The sequence below is a fragment of the Carlito syrichta genome, unplaced genomic scaffold, assembly GCF_000164805.1.
Source record: "Carlito syrichta isolate Samal-C Ts95f unplaced genomic scaffold, Tarsius_syrichta-2.0.1 Scaffold309425, whole genome shotgun sequence".
Taxonomy (NCBI): Eukaryota; Metazoa; Chordata; class Mammalia; order Primates; family Tarsiidae; genus Carlito; species Carlito syrichta.
In genome coordinates, this window is record NW_007253521.1 from 348,304 (window position 1) to 361,357 (window position 13,054).

Genomic DNA, 13,054 nt, shown 5'->3' on the forward strand with positions numbered 1-13,054 from the left:
GCCTGCGGTGGCCAGGAGCGGCCACTGCACTCCAGTCTGGGCGACAGAGTGAGACTCCAACTCAAAAAAAAAAAAAAAAAAGAAATACGTGTATATATATTGAAAATAAGAAAGTACATTACTTCTTATAAGCGATATCATTTAATATGATACACCTTTGAAACCTTTAAACAAGATAGAGCATGTTAAGGACTGTAACAAAGAATCCTTTTAAGGGAAAAGGCTATAGATTATGGTGGAAGAAGTGTCTTGAGTTGTTACTGCCGATGTTTGGGTGCAGGCATCTTGTTATCAAACCTAGATCAAGAACGTCTGTCATTGAGGAGACTGGGTTCTGACAGCTGCTGCAGAGTGGCCGGTCTCATCAACAAGAAAAGAAGTTTCCATCCTAGAGATAAGGGAACCCTGCAGGCAGCACAGACCACAAAAACACAATTGCGGTTGCTGGAACAGGGTTGCTGTGAGGGTCCTTTAATTTGCAGCAAGCCTAGGAGAATATTCTAAACTGCTGGGCATCTTTTCAGATCAGCCACATCTTTATCTCTGTATCTCCGTACAGATCCTCTAGCCAGGAAGAAAAGCAGTCATCAAACCCCGGCCGAAAAATGCTGAAGCTGACCATAGACTGGCTGAGATGCAGTTTTAGTCTTGGGGCTGGCGGAATTGTGAGTTGATGTTATCTGACCTGAAACATGGCTAGTTAGATATTTACAAATATTTACCATATTTCTGATTCCTTTCTTCCTTCCTTCCTCTTTCTTTTTCTTCCCCCTTCTTCCTCCTTCCCTCCCTCCCCCTCCCTTCCTTCCTTCTTTTTCTTTCTTCTTTCTCTTTCTTTCCTTCTTTCCTCCTTCCTTCTTTTTGTTTTTTTCTTTTCCTTCCCCCCACTCCGTCTCTTTCTCCTTCCTTTCCTTTCCTTTCTTCCTCCCTCCCTCTCTCCCTCCCTCCCTCCATTCCTTCCTTTTTCCCCCCCCTTCTTCCTCCCTCCGTCCTCTCTGTCCTCTCTCCCTTCCTTCTCTCTTTTTCTTTCCTTCCTTCCTTCTTTCCTTCCTTCCTTCTTTCCTTCCTTCCTTCCTTCCTTCCTTCTTTCCTTCCTTCCTAGAGGATTATTATAGGTATAAGAGAGCAATAGGGATTGAATTGCTTGGAAATATTCTTAGATCTTTGAAATCACAGCTGCACAATCCAATATAGTAGACACTAGCCACATGTAGCTATTTGAGTTTAAATTAATGAAAATTCAATACAATTAAGCATTCAACTCCCCAGTCACACTAGCCATAGCCATGTGTGCCAGTGGCTACCATAATTAGGGCAGATAGGGGACATTTTCACCATAGCATAATGTTGAGTGCTGTTCTAGAATCTCTTGAGTCCCTTTGCAAATATTATATTGTTCCTGGATTTCTTTAAGCCTTCCTATTCCTTTAAACATTTTCATCACAAACTGGGGCTAATAAGTTCTCCTTCAAAAGATTGCCATGGAATTTTTTTTTTTTTTTTTGAGTTGGAGTCTCATTCTGTCGCCCAGACTGGAGTGCAGTGGCCGCTTCCGGCTACCACAGCCTCGACCTGCTGGGCTCCAGCGATCCTTCCGCCTCAGCCTTCCAAGTAGCTGGAACTACAGGCGCGCGCTACCACGCCCGGCTCATTTTTGATTTGTTGTAGAGATGAGGTCTCGCTGCTCAGGCGGGTCTCGAACCTGCAGGCTCCGGCAATCCACTCACCTCAGCCTCCCAAAGGCGCGGGATTACAGGCTGAGCCACCGAGCCCGGCTTGCCATGGAATTTAAATGAGCTACCCACTGTATGTAAAGCCGACATCCCCATACCTGGCACATTATACTATTACCATAATTGGTAGCTCAACAAATCCTTGCAGACTTGGACCTAACACATTTGTGTTTTTAAAAACATCTGTAATTTACAAAGCTCTTCAAACAACCTCCCTGGAAATCAGACTCTATTTATGGGAACATGTCACTCATTATGGTTGCCGAGAGCCTTGTTTCAGAGTCATAAGAAAAGTCAAGTTTTTTTCCTTTCCACAATGCTTTGTATCTTAATAAGAAAGAGAAGAAAGGAAATGAGAATCTCCTAAGAGTAGTAACATTTCTAGCCCTGAACTCCCCTCCTGGTTTTTTTTGTTTTTTTTTTTTTTGAGTTGGAGTCTCACACCCTGTCTCCCAGGCTGGCATGCAATGGCATGATCACAGCCACCACAGCCTTGATCTGCTGGGCTTAGGCGATCCTTCTGCCTCAGTCTTCCAAGAAGCTGGAACTACAGATGCACGTCACCACACCAGCTAATTTTTTTGTGATTTATTGTAGAGACAAAGTTTCACCAAGTTGCCCAGGCTGGTCTCGAACCCCTGGGCTCAGGCAATCCTCTCGCCCTGGCCTCCCAGAGTGCTGGGATTACAGGCTGAGCCACCGCGCCTGGCCTCCCCTCCCTTTTTCAAAAAGTCCAAGGAGATGAAAAATCTGTGCAGAAGGTGTTTATACTATAGGTGTCAACAGCCTTGGGTCCAGATGGGCAAACCGACTGCTCTCATGGGAACTTTGTATAGACAGCAAGGGTAATTACTTCAGGCTACAGTTACCAACATGATTAAGCACACTCCCTGCCAGCAAAAGTCTGATCATCCACTCCAGAATGGGCCCAAACTCATTGCAACTGCACAGACCTACCTGAGCCTCTCCTGCCACAGGCTCTTTGAAATCTTTTGTAATTTGCATTCCTTAGGCAAGTGGAATTTAAATTCCTTAGGCGAATTTCATCCTGATGGAACACCAAGATGACATGCATGCCATGATCTCATTGTTTGGGATTTCTGCTTTATAATCATTAATGTATGCTTCCATAGGCAGGGGAGGTAAGCATTTGGGCTCAATTCCACTTTGCTTTCTTGAGTGTTTCTTTACAGTTGAATAGCCCTTGCTTTTCTGATTTTAAATTTTACATTTAATTTTAATAGAGGCAGAGTCTGGCTACATTGTCCGGGCGGGTCTCTGACTCCTGACCTCAAGGAATCCTCCTGCCTTATTCTCCCGAAGCACTGGGATTACAGGCATGAGCCACCCTGTCTGGCCAAGCCCTAGCTTTTCTTTTTTCTTTTTTTTTTTTTTTGAGCTGGAGTCTCACTCTGTTGCCCAGACTGGAGTGCAGTGGCTGCTCCCGGCCACCGCAGCCTCGACCTGCTGGGCTCCGGCGATCCTTCTGCCTCAGCCTTCCAAATAGCTGGAACTTCAGGCACGCACTACCACGCCCAGCTAATTTTTTTATTTATTGTAGAGATGAGATCTCGCCAGGTTGCCCAGGCGGGTCTCGAACCCCCAGCCTCAGGCAATCCACTCACTTCAGCCTCCCAAAGCAGCCCATGCTTTTCAAAGCACCTTCACAAATATCTTAGTAGCACTTCATGCCATTCTTGTGTGGTGGGAAGGGCATAACGAGGGACTGCAGAAAGAAATCACAAGACCGGGATTCCGATCCTGGGTTGCAAGTTAAGAAGCCTGTCAGAAGATGTTACCCATGTATTCAAGAAGTAAGGAACGATCAGAGGAAATGGGTAAGTTGCTGTCAGGCCACATGTCTAACTGCTCTATGCTTGTACAAGGGAAGAATCATGTCCTCCTTCTATGTGTCACAAGGGTAAGCGGAGTCTTTAGAGCAATGACCTTGAGCTTCATGAAGACCTTAACTCCCCCTCCCAACTGTCTAAGAACCTGTTCTAATGCTCACCACATGGCATTATCACTTCTATTTTAGTATCTGTGAGGGCATATCTTAATTCTGCAAGGGCAGGGTGATGCCAGTCTTGCTCACGCTCTATCTTCAGTGTGAGGTACATGGACGAGAACAGGTGACTAAATGAGCTAAATAAGCAAATGGTGAGTGGCATGTCAGAAGCAATCTAAACCCAAAGCAGGGGACTGTGAGGGCGGCTACTCCATCCTGGTACCCCGTATTATGTAACCTACTGGTAACCAATGACTCCAGAACTCTTCAGACACCTTGCATCGGGTATTCAAGCCTAAGACATTTTGACCTTTATTTTACACAGCTCTGAGTAAACCAGGTCTGGCGTAAGAGTCAAATTTTAAAAAGGCTTTGTTGTGTGTGTCTTTTCAAAAAATAACAAGGTTGGGTTTTTCTCCCGTTTATGTCCAGAGTAAATATGTCACAGTAAAACTTCTAAGATAGACATCATATTTATTGTAAGTAAAACATGGACTAGGCTGACATTCCATCATAAAAAAACTCTTAAATTTAGCATCAACAGTCATAGTATCTCTATATGGTATCTTTTTCACTGTCGGTTTAAATAAGACCCCATTAGGCTTTTGTTGTTGTTAAATAAATAACATTTATTTTTCACGGTTCTGGAGGCTGGGAAGTCTGAGATAAAGGATTAAGAGTTAATGTCTTCTGAGGGGTCACTTTCTGGTTCATAGACAGCTCCTTTTTGTTGTGTCCTCAGGAGGTGTAAGGGGCGAGGGGTCTCTCTCAAGCCTCTTTTATGAGGGAACAATCCCATTCATGAGGACTCCACCCTCATGAACTCATCACCTCTCAAAGGCCCTACTCACCTCCTAATATCACCTTGGAGGTTAGGCTGTCAACGTATGAATTTGGGGGGTGGGGAACACAAACATTCCGACAATAGCAATTCCCTTCTTTTTAAGATTTCTGTTGTAGTTTTTACTCCCTAACTTCTTGAGATAGACGGTTAGCTCATAATGTTTAATCTTCCTTATTTTCTAATATATGAAATTGGGGGGTGTACATTTTTTCCTCTATTTTATTTATTTTATTTCTGAGTTGGAGTCTCACTCTGGCAATCCTTCCACCTCAGCCTTCCAAGTAGCTAGAACCACAGGCGTGCGCTACCACACCTGGCTATTTTTCCTCTATTTTAACCGCATGCCACAGTTTTAATAAGACCCTACTAGGCATAACAATTTATGTCATCTTTTTCAGTTTAAACTTTAAGATCCCATTAGGTTTAACCACTTCCAATCTCTGAAATCAATAGGGTAGGCAGTGATGAGTCAAAGTGGTTTAAGATGGATGGAATCCCACACTCTCTTCCCTTAGAAATAACAGATGCTGATTCAGTCAACTCAGTTTAGCAAATAATAAATTTATTAGGTGCCTACACATACAAAATACTGAAAGCTGCTACAGAGGATTATAAAGACGTATAGGAGACGAGCCCTGCCCTCAAAGAGCTTACAATCTAGGCAATTAGTCACACAAATAAGTTGTAGTGATAATGCTTTGGAAGACTTCAGCAGAGTTCTTGAGCATGTTCATATCCTTCAAATTCTTCTCTTGTCAAATATGTAAGGAATCCTTTCAACAGGGAAGCTGTTAAACAGTGGGAAAGAGACCTTTAGTGGAATTAATCGGTGACCTTGACTTTGCTTATGAGCATCTTTTCTCTTGTTGTTTCTTCTTGTAACTTTCTCAGCATCGTTTCCTAACTGGAGCTTTGTTTGGAGAGTGTCCCCATGCTTCCTGAACCTTCACCAGGGTTTCCTGTTTGTGAGTGAGTGGCTCAATTGCAGTTTGGCCTTGGAATGATCTGCAGTCAAATTTTTGCCTTCAGCAAACCTATCTTTTGATTTTAGTTGATGCTAGAATGCTGTGCTTTGCAAACTCTGGCTTTAAGGGTGGGAGTGCAATGCAATTATACAAAGGAAAGTAGGCCAGACGTTTCCCTTACTTTAAACATTTAATAGTGCACTTATTGATTATATTCTGTACAGATATAGAGCAAGTTATAAACCTCTTCCTTTTATTTATTTTTCTCACTTAGACTGTATTCATGTAAAGTGTATTTACAATGCGGGGGGAGCCTTGAGGTACAAAACCCAAAAGAATATCTGAGGTATAAATACAAGTATATTTTAAATAATAATCTTTATCATGCTTTATCTATGTTTGAAAGCACAGTGGACATGTGTACATGTTTCATAATAGAATGTTATATACAACATACAATCTTACAAGTCTGAAAGCCATCAAAATTGGATATACAAGTATATCTTCATGAGGAACGTTGATATCCAAAATACTCCAATTTTAAAACTCTAATCTGACTCCCGGAACTTCTTCAAAGAACCTCTGAAATAACACTGATAATGGCAACTAAATTATGTCACAACAAAATAAAAATCCTTCTTACAACTCTCATTCATACATTTTTCACTTTTGATCCATACAAAATAAATTTACTAATACTGTCTCTTGAGTCAATCTTTACCATTACAGTAAAACCCGAATAAAGACCACCCTTCCAAAAAACTGCACTGGTTTGTTTGTTTGTTGTTTTCACTAAGATTACTATTGTCCATTACCACTAAAAATATATTTCAAGGGCATTCCAAAGGAAAAGAAAAACAAACATAAGAAAAAATAAAACAAAAATTTCATTAAACCAGAAAACCTATTTGCTGATAAGAAGAACAAACCCAATTAAGCATGTACGGCTTTTAGGAATGCTGTTAACAAGAAAAAAAAAATGCCTTCTGTGGTTGGGTTAAATGTTAGGGACTTCCTTGGGACACACACAGTTTCCTATGTTCCCATACGCAGATGATTCATTTAAGGTAGAAAGAGTTTCTTCATAAAAAATGAAAATGCAAAGAATTCTAACAGGGAAAAAGTTTTGATGCTTGATTCAAGAGTAAATGTTAGAATGTTCAGTGTTTATGTCTCTACTTAAAAACAAAACAAAAAAAACCCCTGTGCTTTGGAGCTGGAGTGGGCTCATCGCTAAACTAATCTATACTGGCTAAAATACATCACTATTTGCAATTGAGTCTAAAAACAAATGGCATTTGAAACGGGTATCAGAGTAAATCTATTATAACCCAAGTACAGAAGAGGTTCATGGAGAAGGAATACATTTAGCAACTTGGAAAACAAATAATAAATGAACAAAGGTGTTGGGCCCCTTTCTGGATGGATCCATGGGTAGTCAGATATTCCAGGTTAAACTGAACCTGATTCATCAATCTCCTTCTTGGAGGCGTCTCAGTGTGCCAGACACTGAACCCATCGTATACATCTATGGCCATTCAACCAGCAACAAACACATTCACACTCCTCTGTGCAAACCTTTCTTTTGCTCATCTCGGTGAGAAAACATGTCAAAGAGTACCAACTATTCCAGTGGATACACCAGTCCCTCAACACACTGCACATAAAATGACACAGGTATACATACACCAATATCACAAAATAACGAAGTATCTTCATTATCTTCCGTAATGTATTTAAAGAGTTTTGCTTCTCAGAAGCAATCTGAATAAGAATACAAACACTTTTTTGTTTTTTTGCACAATCTTATAAATTCCAGTCAAGGTCTATTCATATAGACCTTAAACAAACAGGAAGCAGCTTTAAAAACGTATCAAACCACCATAGTCAATTCCTATACTCCCAATTTGTAGTTTTCTTTGTTTCAGGATCAGACACAGAACCCATTCTTCCAAGGACCGCCAAAGTTCTAGAAGCCAAATACCCAGGTGGTGGAGGCAGTTGTCTTGCTTCAGTAATCACCTAGATTTGCTGTCTTTGCTTTCAGTGTTCTGGTTACTGAAGGAGTCCCGGATCTTTACAACTTCAGCTGCACACAAATGTCCAAAAGATTTTGTGTACCACTCTGGCATGTGGCCCCTATCGCAGAAAGAAAAAGCAGATGCTTTATTTAAGTTAGAAAGCATTGAAATAAAATGAGAAACATCTGCTTGCTAGTGCAAATGCATAAAAGCGATTGTTTCCTGTGGTTTTAAATTTGTAGTAGAAGCCGGTCTCGGTGGCTCAGCCTGTAATCCCGCGCCTTTGGGAGGCTGAGGTGAGTGGATTGCCTGAGCCCATGGGTTCGAGACCCACCTGGGCAACTTGGCGAGACCTCATCTCTACAATAAAACAAAAAATCAGCCGGGCGTGGTGCATGCCTGTAATTCTGGCTGCTTGGAAGGCTGAGGCGGAAGGATTGCTGGAGCCCAGCAGGTCGAGGCTCCCGGCCACCGCACTCCAGTCTGGGCAACAGAGTGAGACTCCAACTCAAAAAAAAAAAGAAAAATTTGTAGTAGAACTACCATATTTGCGTTGTTCTGGTATCGTATTTTCCAAGAGATTCAAGTTATGAAAGAGAGTTATGAAAGAGTACCCAAAAGACCAACAAACATGAGGATGCTACTTTATAAACATGAAGTCATCAAGAAACAACGATGGATTCATTTAAGCCATTCTGCACATCAGACAAAAAGTCTGAACCTCTTATGACCCTCATCATGTCGAAAAATCACACTGAGAACGTACCTTAAATCAGCTCTGCACATGTAGGTGAGTTTGGATTTTCCTGGCCCGCAGGGTTCAATCAAATACCTGGACAACAGCACGTTAACCCTCACACCCACCACAGGGGCCCGGTCGTGATCCACAGAGGTGAGTAAAAGGGCACATGCTCCTTTGGGTAAATTAGTCCTCCAGGTCCTGTAGAGATATAACCAGATGGGGGGAAAATGGAATTTCCTGGAAGCCAAGTTTAAAATGGTGCTTTACTCTAAAGGGAGACAGCTGAGGGGCCAGAGACACTGGCTATACTGTGTGACCCAGGCTTAGGTAAATGGCATCATCTAAAGTACTTGCTATGGTTTGAATGTGTCCCCCAAGAAGCATGTGCTGGAAACTTAATCTCCAATTCCAAGGCCTCGTTGGAAAGCGAGGCCTAATGGGAGGAGGATTAATGCCATTACAAAAGGGCTTGAGGCTGCCAAATTTGCTTTCTCACTCTCGCTTGCCTTTTCTTTGTCCTTTTGACCATGGAATGACACAGCATGAAGGTCCCTTGATCTTGGCCTTCCCAGCCTTCAGAACTGTGAGCCAAACAAATTTCTGTTCATTATAAATTACCCAGTCTGTGGTATTCACTTAGACACTGTTGTACAAGAACTCTGGAATGAGGAACTCTGTACAGAGCTGCTTCTACAGAGTGTGTGTGTGCTCAGACAGTCTCTTCTTTAAAAACAGAATCCATTTGAGGTGCAGCTTCAAACCACTTTTGTATTTCACAAATGTCTTAGCCCATAGACACTCAAAGGAGTACTGGCTGTTTGAAAAGTTCTGGACTTGCCTGAGCCCAGGGATTGGAGACCAGCATGGGCAACATGGCATGAGCTCGTCTCTACAATAAATCAAAAAAACTGCCAGGCGTGGTGGTGTGTGCCTGTAGTTTCAGCTACTTGGAAGGCTGAAACAGAAGGGTTGCCTGAGCCCAGCGGGTCGAGGCTGCTGTGGCCGTGATGTGCCACTGCACTCCACCCTGGGCAACAGAGTGAGATTCCAACTCAAAAAAAAAAGAAAGAAAGAAAAAAAGTTCTAGACTTCCAATGTGACATTTCTGCAAAGATTTTTGGAATTCTTCTTTCAGTAATGTCCCTAGAGACTTTATGCATTACATATAAATCAGCCTTAAGCATATCTCCCATGGGACTCAAATGTTAGTTCCTGACTTACTCATTCACTAGCTGTTTCTAACAAGAAAACCTATCCTAAAAGGGGCAAAAATTTGCTACCAATAAGTGTACTCATTTGGATGGGCTTCTTTTCCTGAGTTTTGCTCCAAAGAGTTCAAACCATTTTCAGCGAGGGACTCAGAACTGGAAATAAATGTGGATATATTTTCTGTATCTGGAAGGGTTCACTACTTTTCTGGAGAGGAAATAAATGTGGATATATTTTCTGTATCTGGAAGGGTTCACTACTTTTCTGGAGACATATGTTCTATTTTGAATAACTACATCATCTTGTAAGATTCCGTGACATATAGGCTCAGTTTGGATATGGAGTCATCTTTATCATAAAAAGTAATAAGGAAGCTCTCACCTTAAAACAACGTAGTCCCGAGCAGGGTGGGGTGCCATACTGTTTTGGACATACTGGTAAATTTCAGTCTGACTGTCCAGGATTTCAATCACTTTAGAATCCAGCAGGTCTATATCCCAAAGGTGCTGTTCTTTAAGTAGGCGCTTTAAGATTTCCTCAGGCAGAGCAGGGACTTCGATGGTTGACCTCCAGAGTCTTAGAGGGGGCCCTTCACTGACCTGAGAAGAGGATGTGTTTTTCAGTGCTAAGAGAATCCATACACTCCTAGACTTTGAAGGCAAATTGTTAGCTGGGACCATAGTCATATGTTTAGAGGCTAATACATTTATGACTTTAACAGGCTGTTGTCGAGGTGGGGGATGGAAAAAAAAATAGGCTGCTGTCCCCAAGTATATTCAAAAGCAAGCCAGAAAAGGGAACAAAATAGCTGTTGTCAATTCTGGCAAAAATAATTTTTTTTTTTTTTTGAGTTGGAGTCTCGCCCTGTCACCCAGACTGGAGTGCAGTGGCAAACTCCCGGCCACCGCAGCCTCGACCCACTGGGCTCCGGCGATCCTTCTGCCTCAGCCTTCCAAGAGCTGGAACTACAGGCGCGTGCTACCACGCCTGGCTAATTTTTGATTTATTGTAGAGACAAGGTCTCACCAAGTTGCCCAGGTGGGTCTCGAACCCACAGGCTCAGGCAATCCACTCACTTCGGCCTCCCAAAGTGCTGGGATTACAGGCTGAGCCACCGAGTCCAGCCAAAAATGATTACACTAGTTTTTTGGGGACCTATATCAGGATGAATGTAATAATGTAAAATCATTTATTTGCACTCTCAAAGCCTACATGGCCACCCAACCTACTCTCCTTGTTTATTTTCAAAGTAGTAGGGATAGTTTTAATACCACCTATGGACTTATCCTGCTAACCTCGACAAGATGCCTCTGCCCTCAAGGGTTTTTCGATTCTAACAATTCATTTCCTCCAAACGCTCCCTGCTCATTTAAGGGTCAAGAGTAGAGCAACCAAAAACACAGGAGAGTTCAAAGGGATTCTGACCAAATTGTGGAAAAATCTAAGCATGTCATAAAATTCCCAGAAGCTCAATGACATTGGCAAAACACTCCAGAGAACCCTGGTGTGATTGTGTGGAATCAAAGGATTTCATTAGAAATAGTTTTAGAGCGCTGGGACACCTACCATAATACTACAAATAGTGGGACACTGTGGGGGGGCGGGGAAAGGAAGGGACCCATAACATCAATAAGGATGCCTGATCTTAATCTAGGCAAAGTGAGGTCCAATGAGAGGCCCCAATTTTCACCTGTACCTAAACTATTTAAGTACACAATCCTACCTTGTATCCTACAACTCTAAAATAAAATAGGGCAACCCCTCGGGTCCCTTCCCACCCTGGGAGTTTTTCTGTCCTCTCAATAAATCCTGCTTTTAAAAAAAGTAATAAAAATGAAATTAAATTTACAAAAAGAAATCATTTGAAATCCTCCCCTAAGTGTTACGCAAGATGAGCATTACTCCTCCTTTGACAGGTTTCCTCTGACCTGGGGGAATCTGAATCACTTGGCTGCCCAGTGCTACAAGGAAGGATTATGGCAGAAGAGTCTCATCACTGATCAACCCAAGTCCCGACTGCTGGACTCAACTGGTTGACAACAGGGAGAAGAAGATTTACCTTCTTATAGGACAGCTCAGCCTGCTCAGAGGTAGAGTAGCTGACCCAGCCTTTAAACTTCTCTTTCACTTCCTTGAACAAGCCATCCACACAGTCCTGGAGGAAGTGCTGGTAGTCAGCTGAGTCGTCATTACCCAGACGTCCCAGGGCTTCCAGAGTGAGGGGCTTCAGCTCTTGTTCTGTGTAAGAATTACGACATCGACTCATTTCCTCAGGAACCTGTAAGGGACATGAGAGACGAAAAGGGGGTGAATCGACCTGTCCTCATTCTCAGTGCTCATCAAAGGAGAAAAGGCAGGGTTGAAACCATAACCGGGCTCTTCAGGCAGTGCCGACATCTTCCCACAGACATTGGGTATCTCTGCTGACAGATCACCTTCATAAATGTATTCCTGTATACAGGATTCTTCTTTCCAAATCTACAGTAAGGGGGCTAAGTTATATCGATCAAGGCAGGTTTCTCAGATACTTTCTCAGAACTTTTTCTTTTCTTTTTTTGAGACAAGGTCTCACTATGCCCACCCAGGTTGGAATGCAGTGGTGTGATCACTGCTCACAGTAGCCTTGACCTCCTAGGCTCAGGTAATCCTACCTTAGCCTCTCCAGTACCTGGGACTACAGGCACACGCCACCAAGCCTGGTTAATTTAGATACAGAATTTTAGTTCCAGATAATCTGTTGCTTTTGCTTTTTAAGTAAAGGGGTATACCAGAGAGAAGCAGGCAATTATATTAAACACTGTTAACTCTAACAAGCATATACATTATAATATATGTGAATAAGACATTCTCAGGCCGTGTATATAATTTCCAGCTATGAAAAAAGTTCTTTTGGTAAGACATGAAGAAGGATCAAGCCTAAGGTTTTGTGCTTATTCAAGTTATCCTTAACAAAGGAGACAACCTTCTCAATTCCTTACCTGGAAAAGCTTCTTGCACTCAGCAATCATATGGGCCAGCCCTTGAGTGGCAGCTAGGTTTTCATTCAAATCTTTCTGATCTGGTTTGCCCAAACTTTGTTTTCTTTGCATGACCCTAGGTAGAAGAAATGCAGGAGAAAAACAACTCAAATATTTATATATTTGAATTATTTGAGAAAACCCAAAAGAAAGGAAACAAAAATCCAAACATTTCACTAGGGCCTATTTGTTGTTAAGTGGTTTAAGAGAGCTTTTACTTTGGTCAACAGAGTTTCTCAGAGCTTTACCAACAACGCACAAAAAACATTAAAGAGACTCATTTCTGATGAAAATCCAGACAATTTAAAGCCATTTTGTTTAAACAGGTTCTTACTTTATTTATTTATTTGAGACAGGATCTCCCTGTCTCCCTGCCTGGTGTATAAGGGCATGACCCCAGCTCACCACAGCCTCCTCCTGGGCTCAAGGGATCCTTCTGCCTCAGCCTCCCAAGTAGCTGGGACTATAGGCACATACTGCCATGCCCTTCTAATTTTCATTTTTTTTTATACAGA

The 13,054-nt window shown here is 42.2% G+C and overlaps 1 protein-coding gene across 3 annotated transcripts in view; it reads right to left on the reverse strand.

Moving 5' to 3' along the window:
- Nucleotides 1-5,126: 5,126 nt before the first annotated feature.
- The window catches only part of DLC1 (DLC1 Rho GTPase activating protein), a 447,354-nt gene continuing 439,426 nt past the window's right edge, over nucleotides 5,127-13,054 (reverse strand). For all 3 annotated transcript variants that reach the window (XM_008067229.2, XM_021717163.1, XM_008067230.1), the window contains 5 exons: nucleotides 12,501-12,615; nucleotides 11,582-11,800; nucleotides 9,904-10,121; nucleotides 8,338-8,511; nucleotides 5,127-7,689 (listed from right to left, as the gene is read on the reverse strand). In XM_008067229.2, the coding sequence (XP_008065420.1) occupies nucleotides 7,569-7,689; nucleotides 8,338-8,511; nucleotides 9,904-10,121; nucleotides 11,582-11,800; nucleotides 12,501-12,615 (847 nt within the window). In that variant the 3' untranslated portion in view covers nucleotides 5,127-7,568. The remainder of the gene's footprint in view (nucleotides 7,690-8,337; nucleotides 8,512-9,903; nucleotides 10,122-11,581; nucleotides 11,801-12,500; nucleotides 12,616-13,054) is intronic.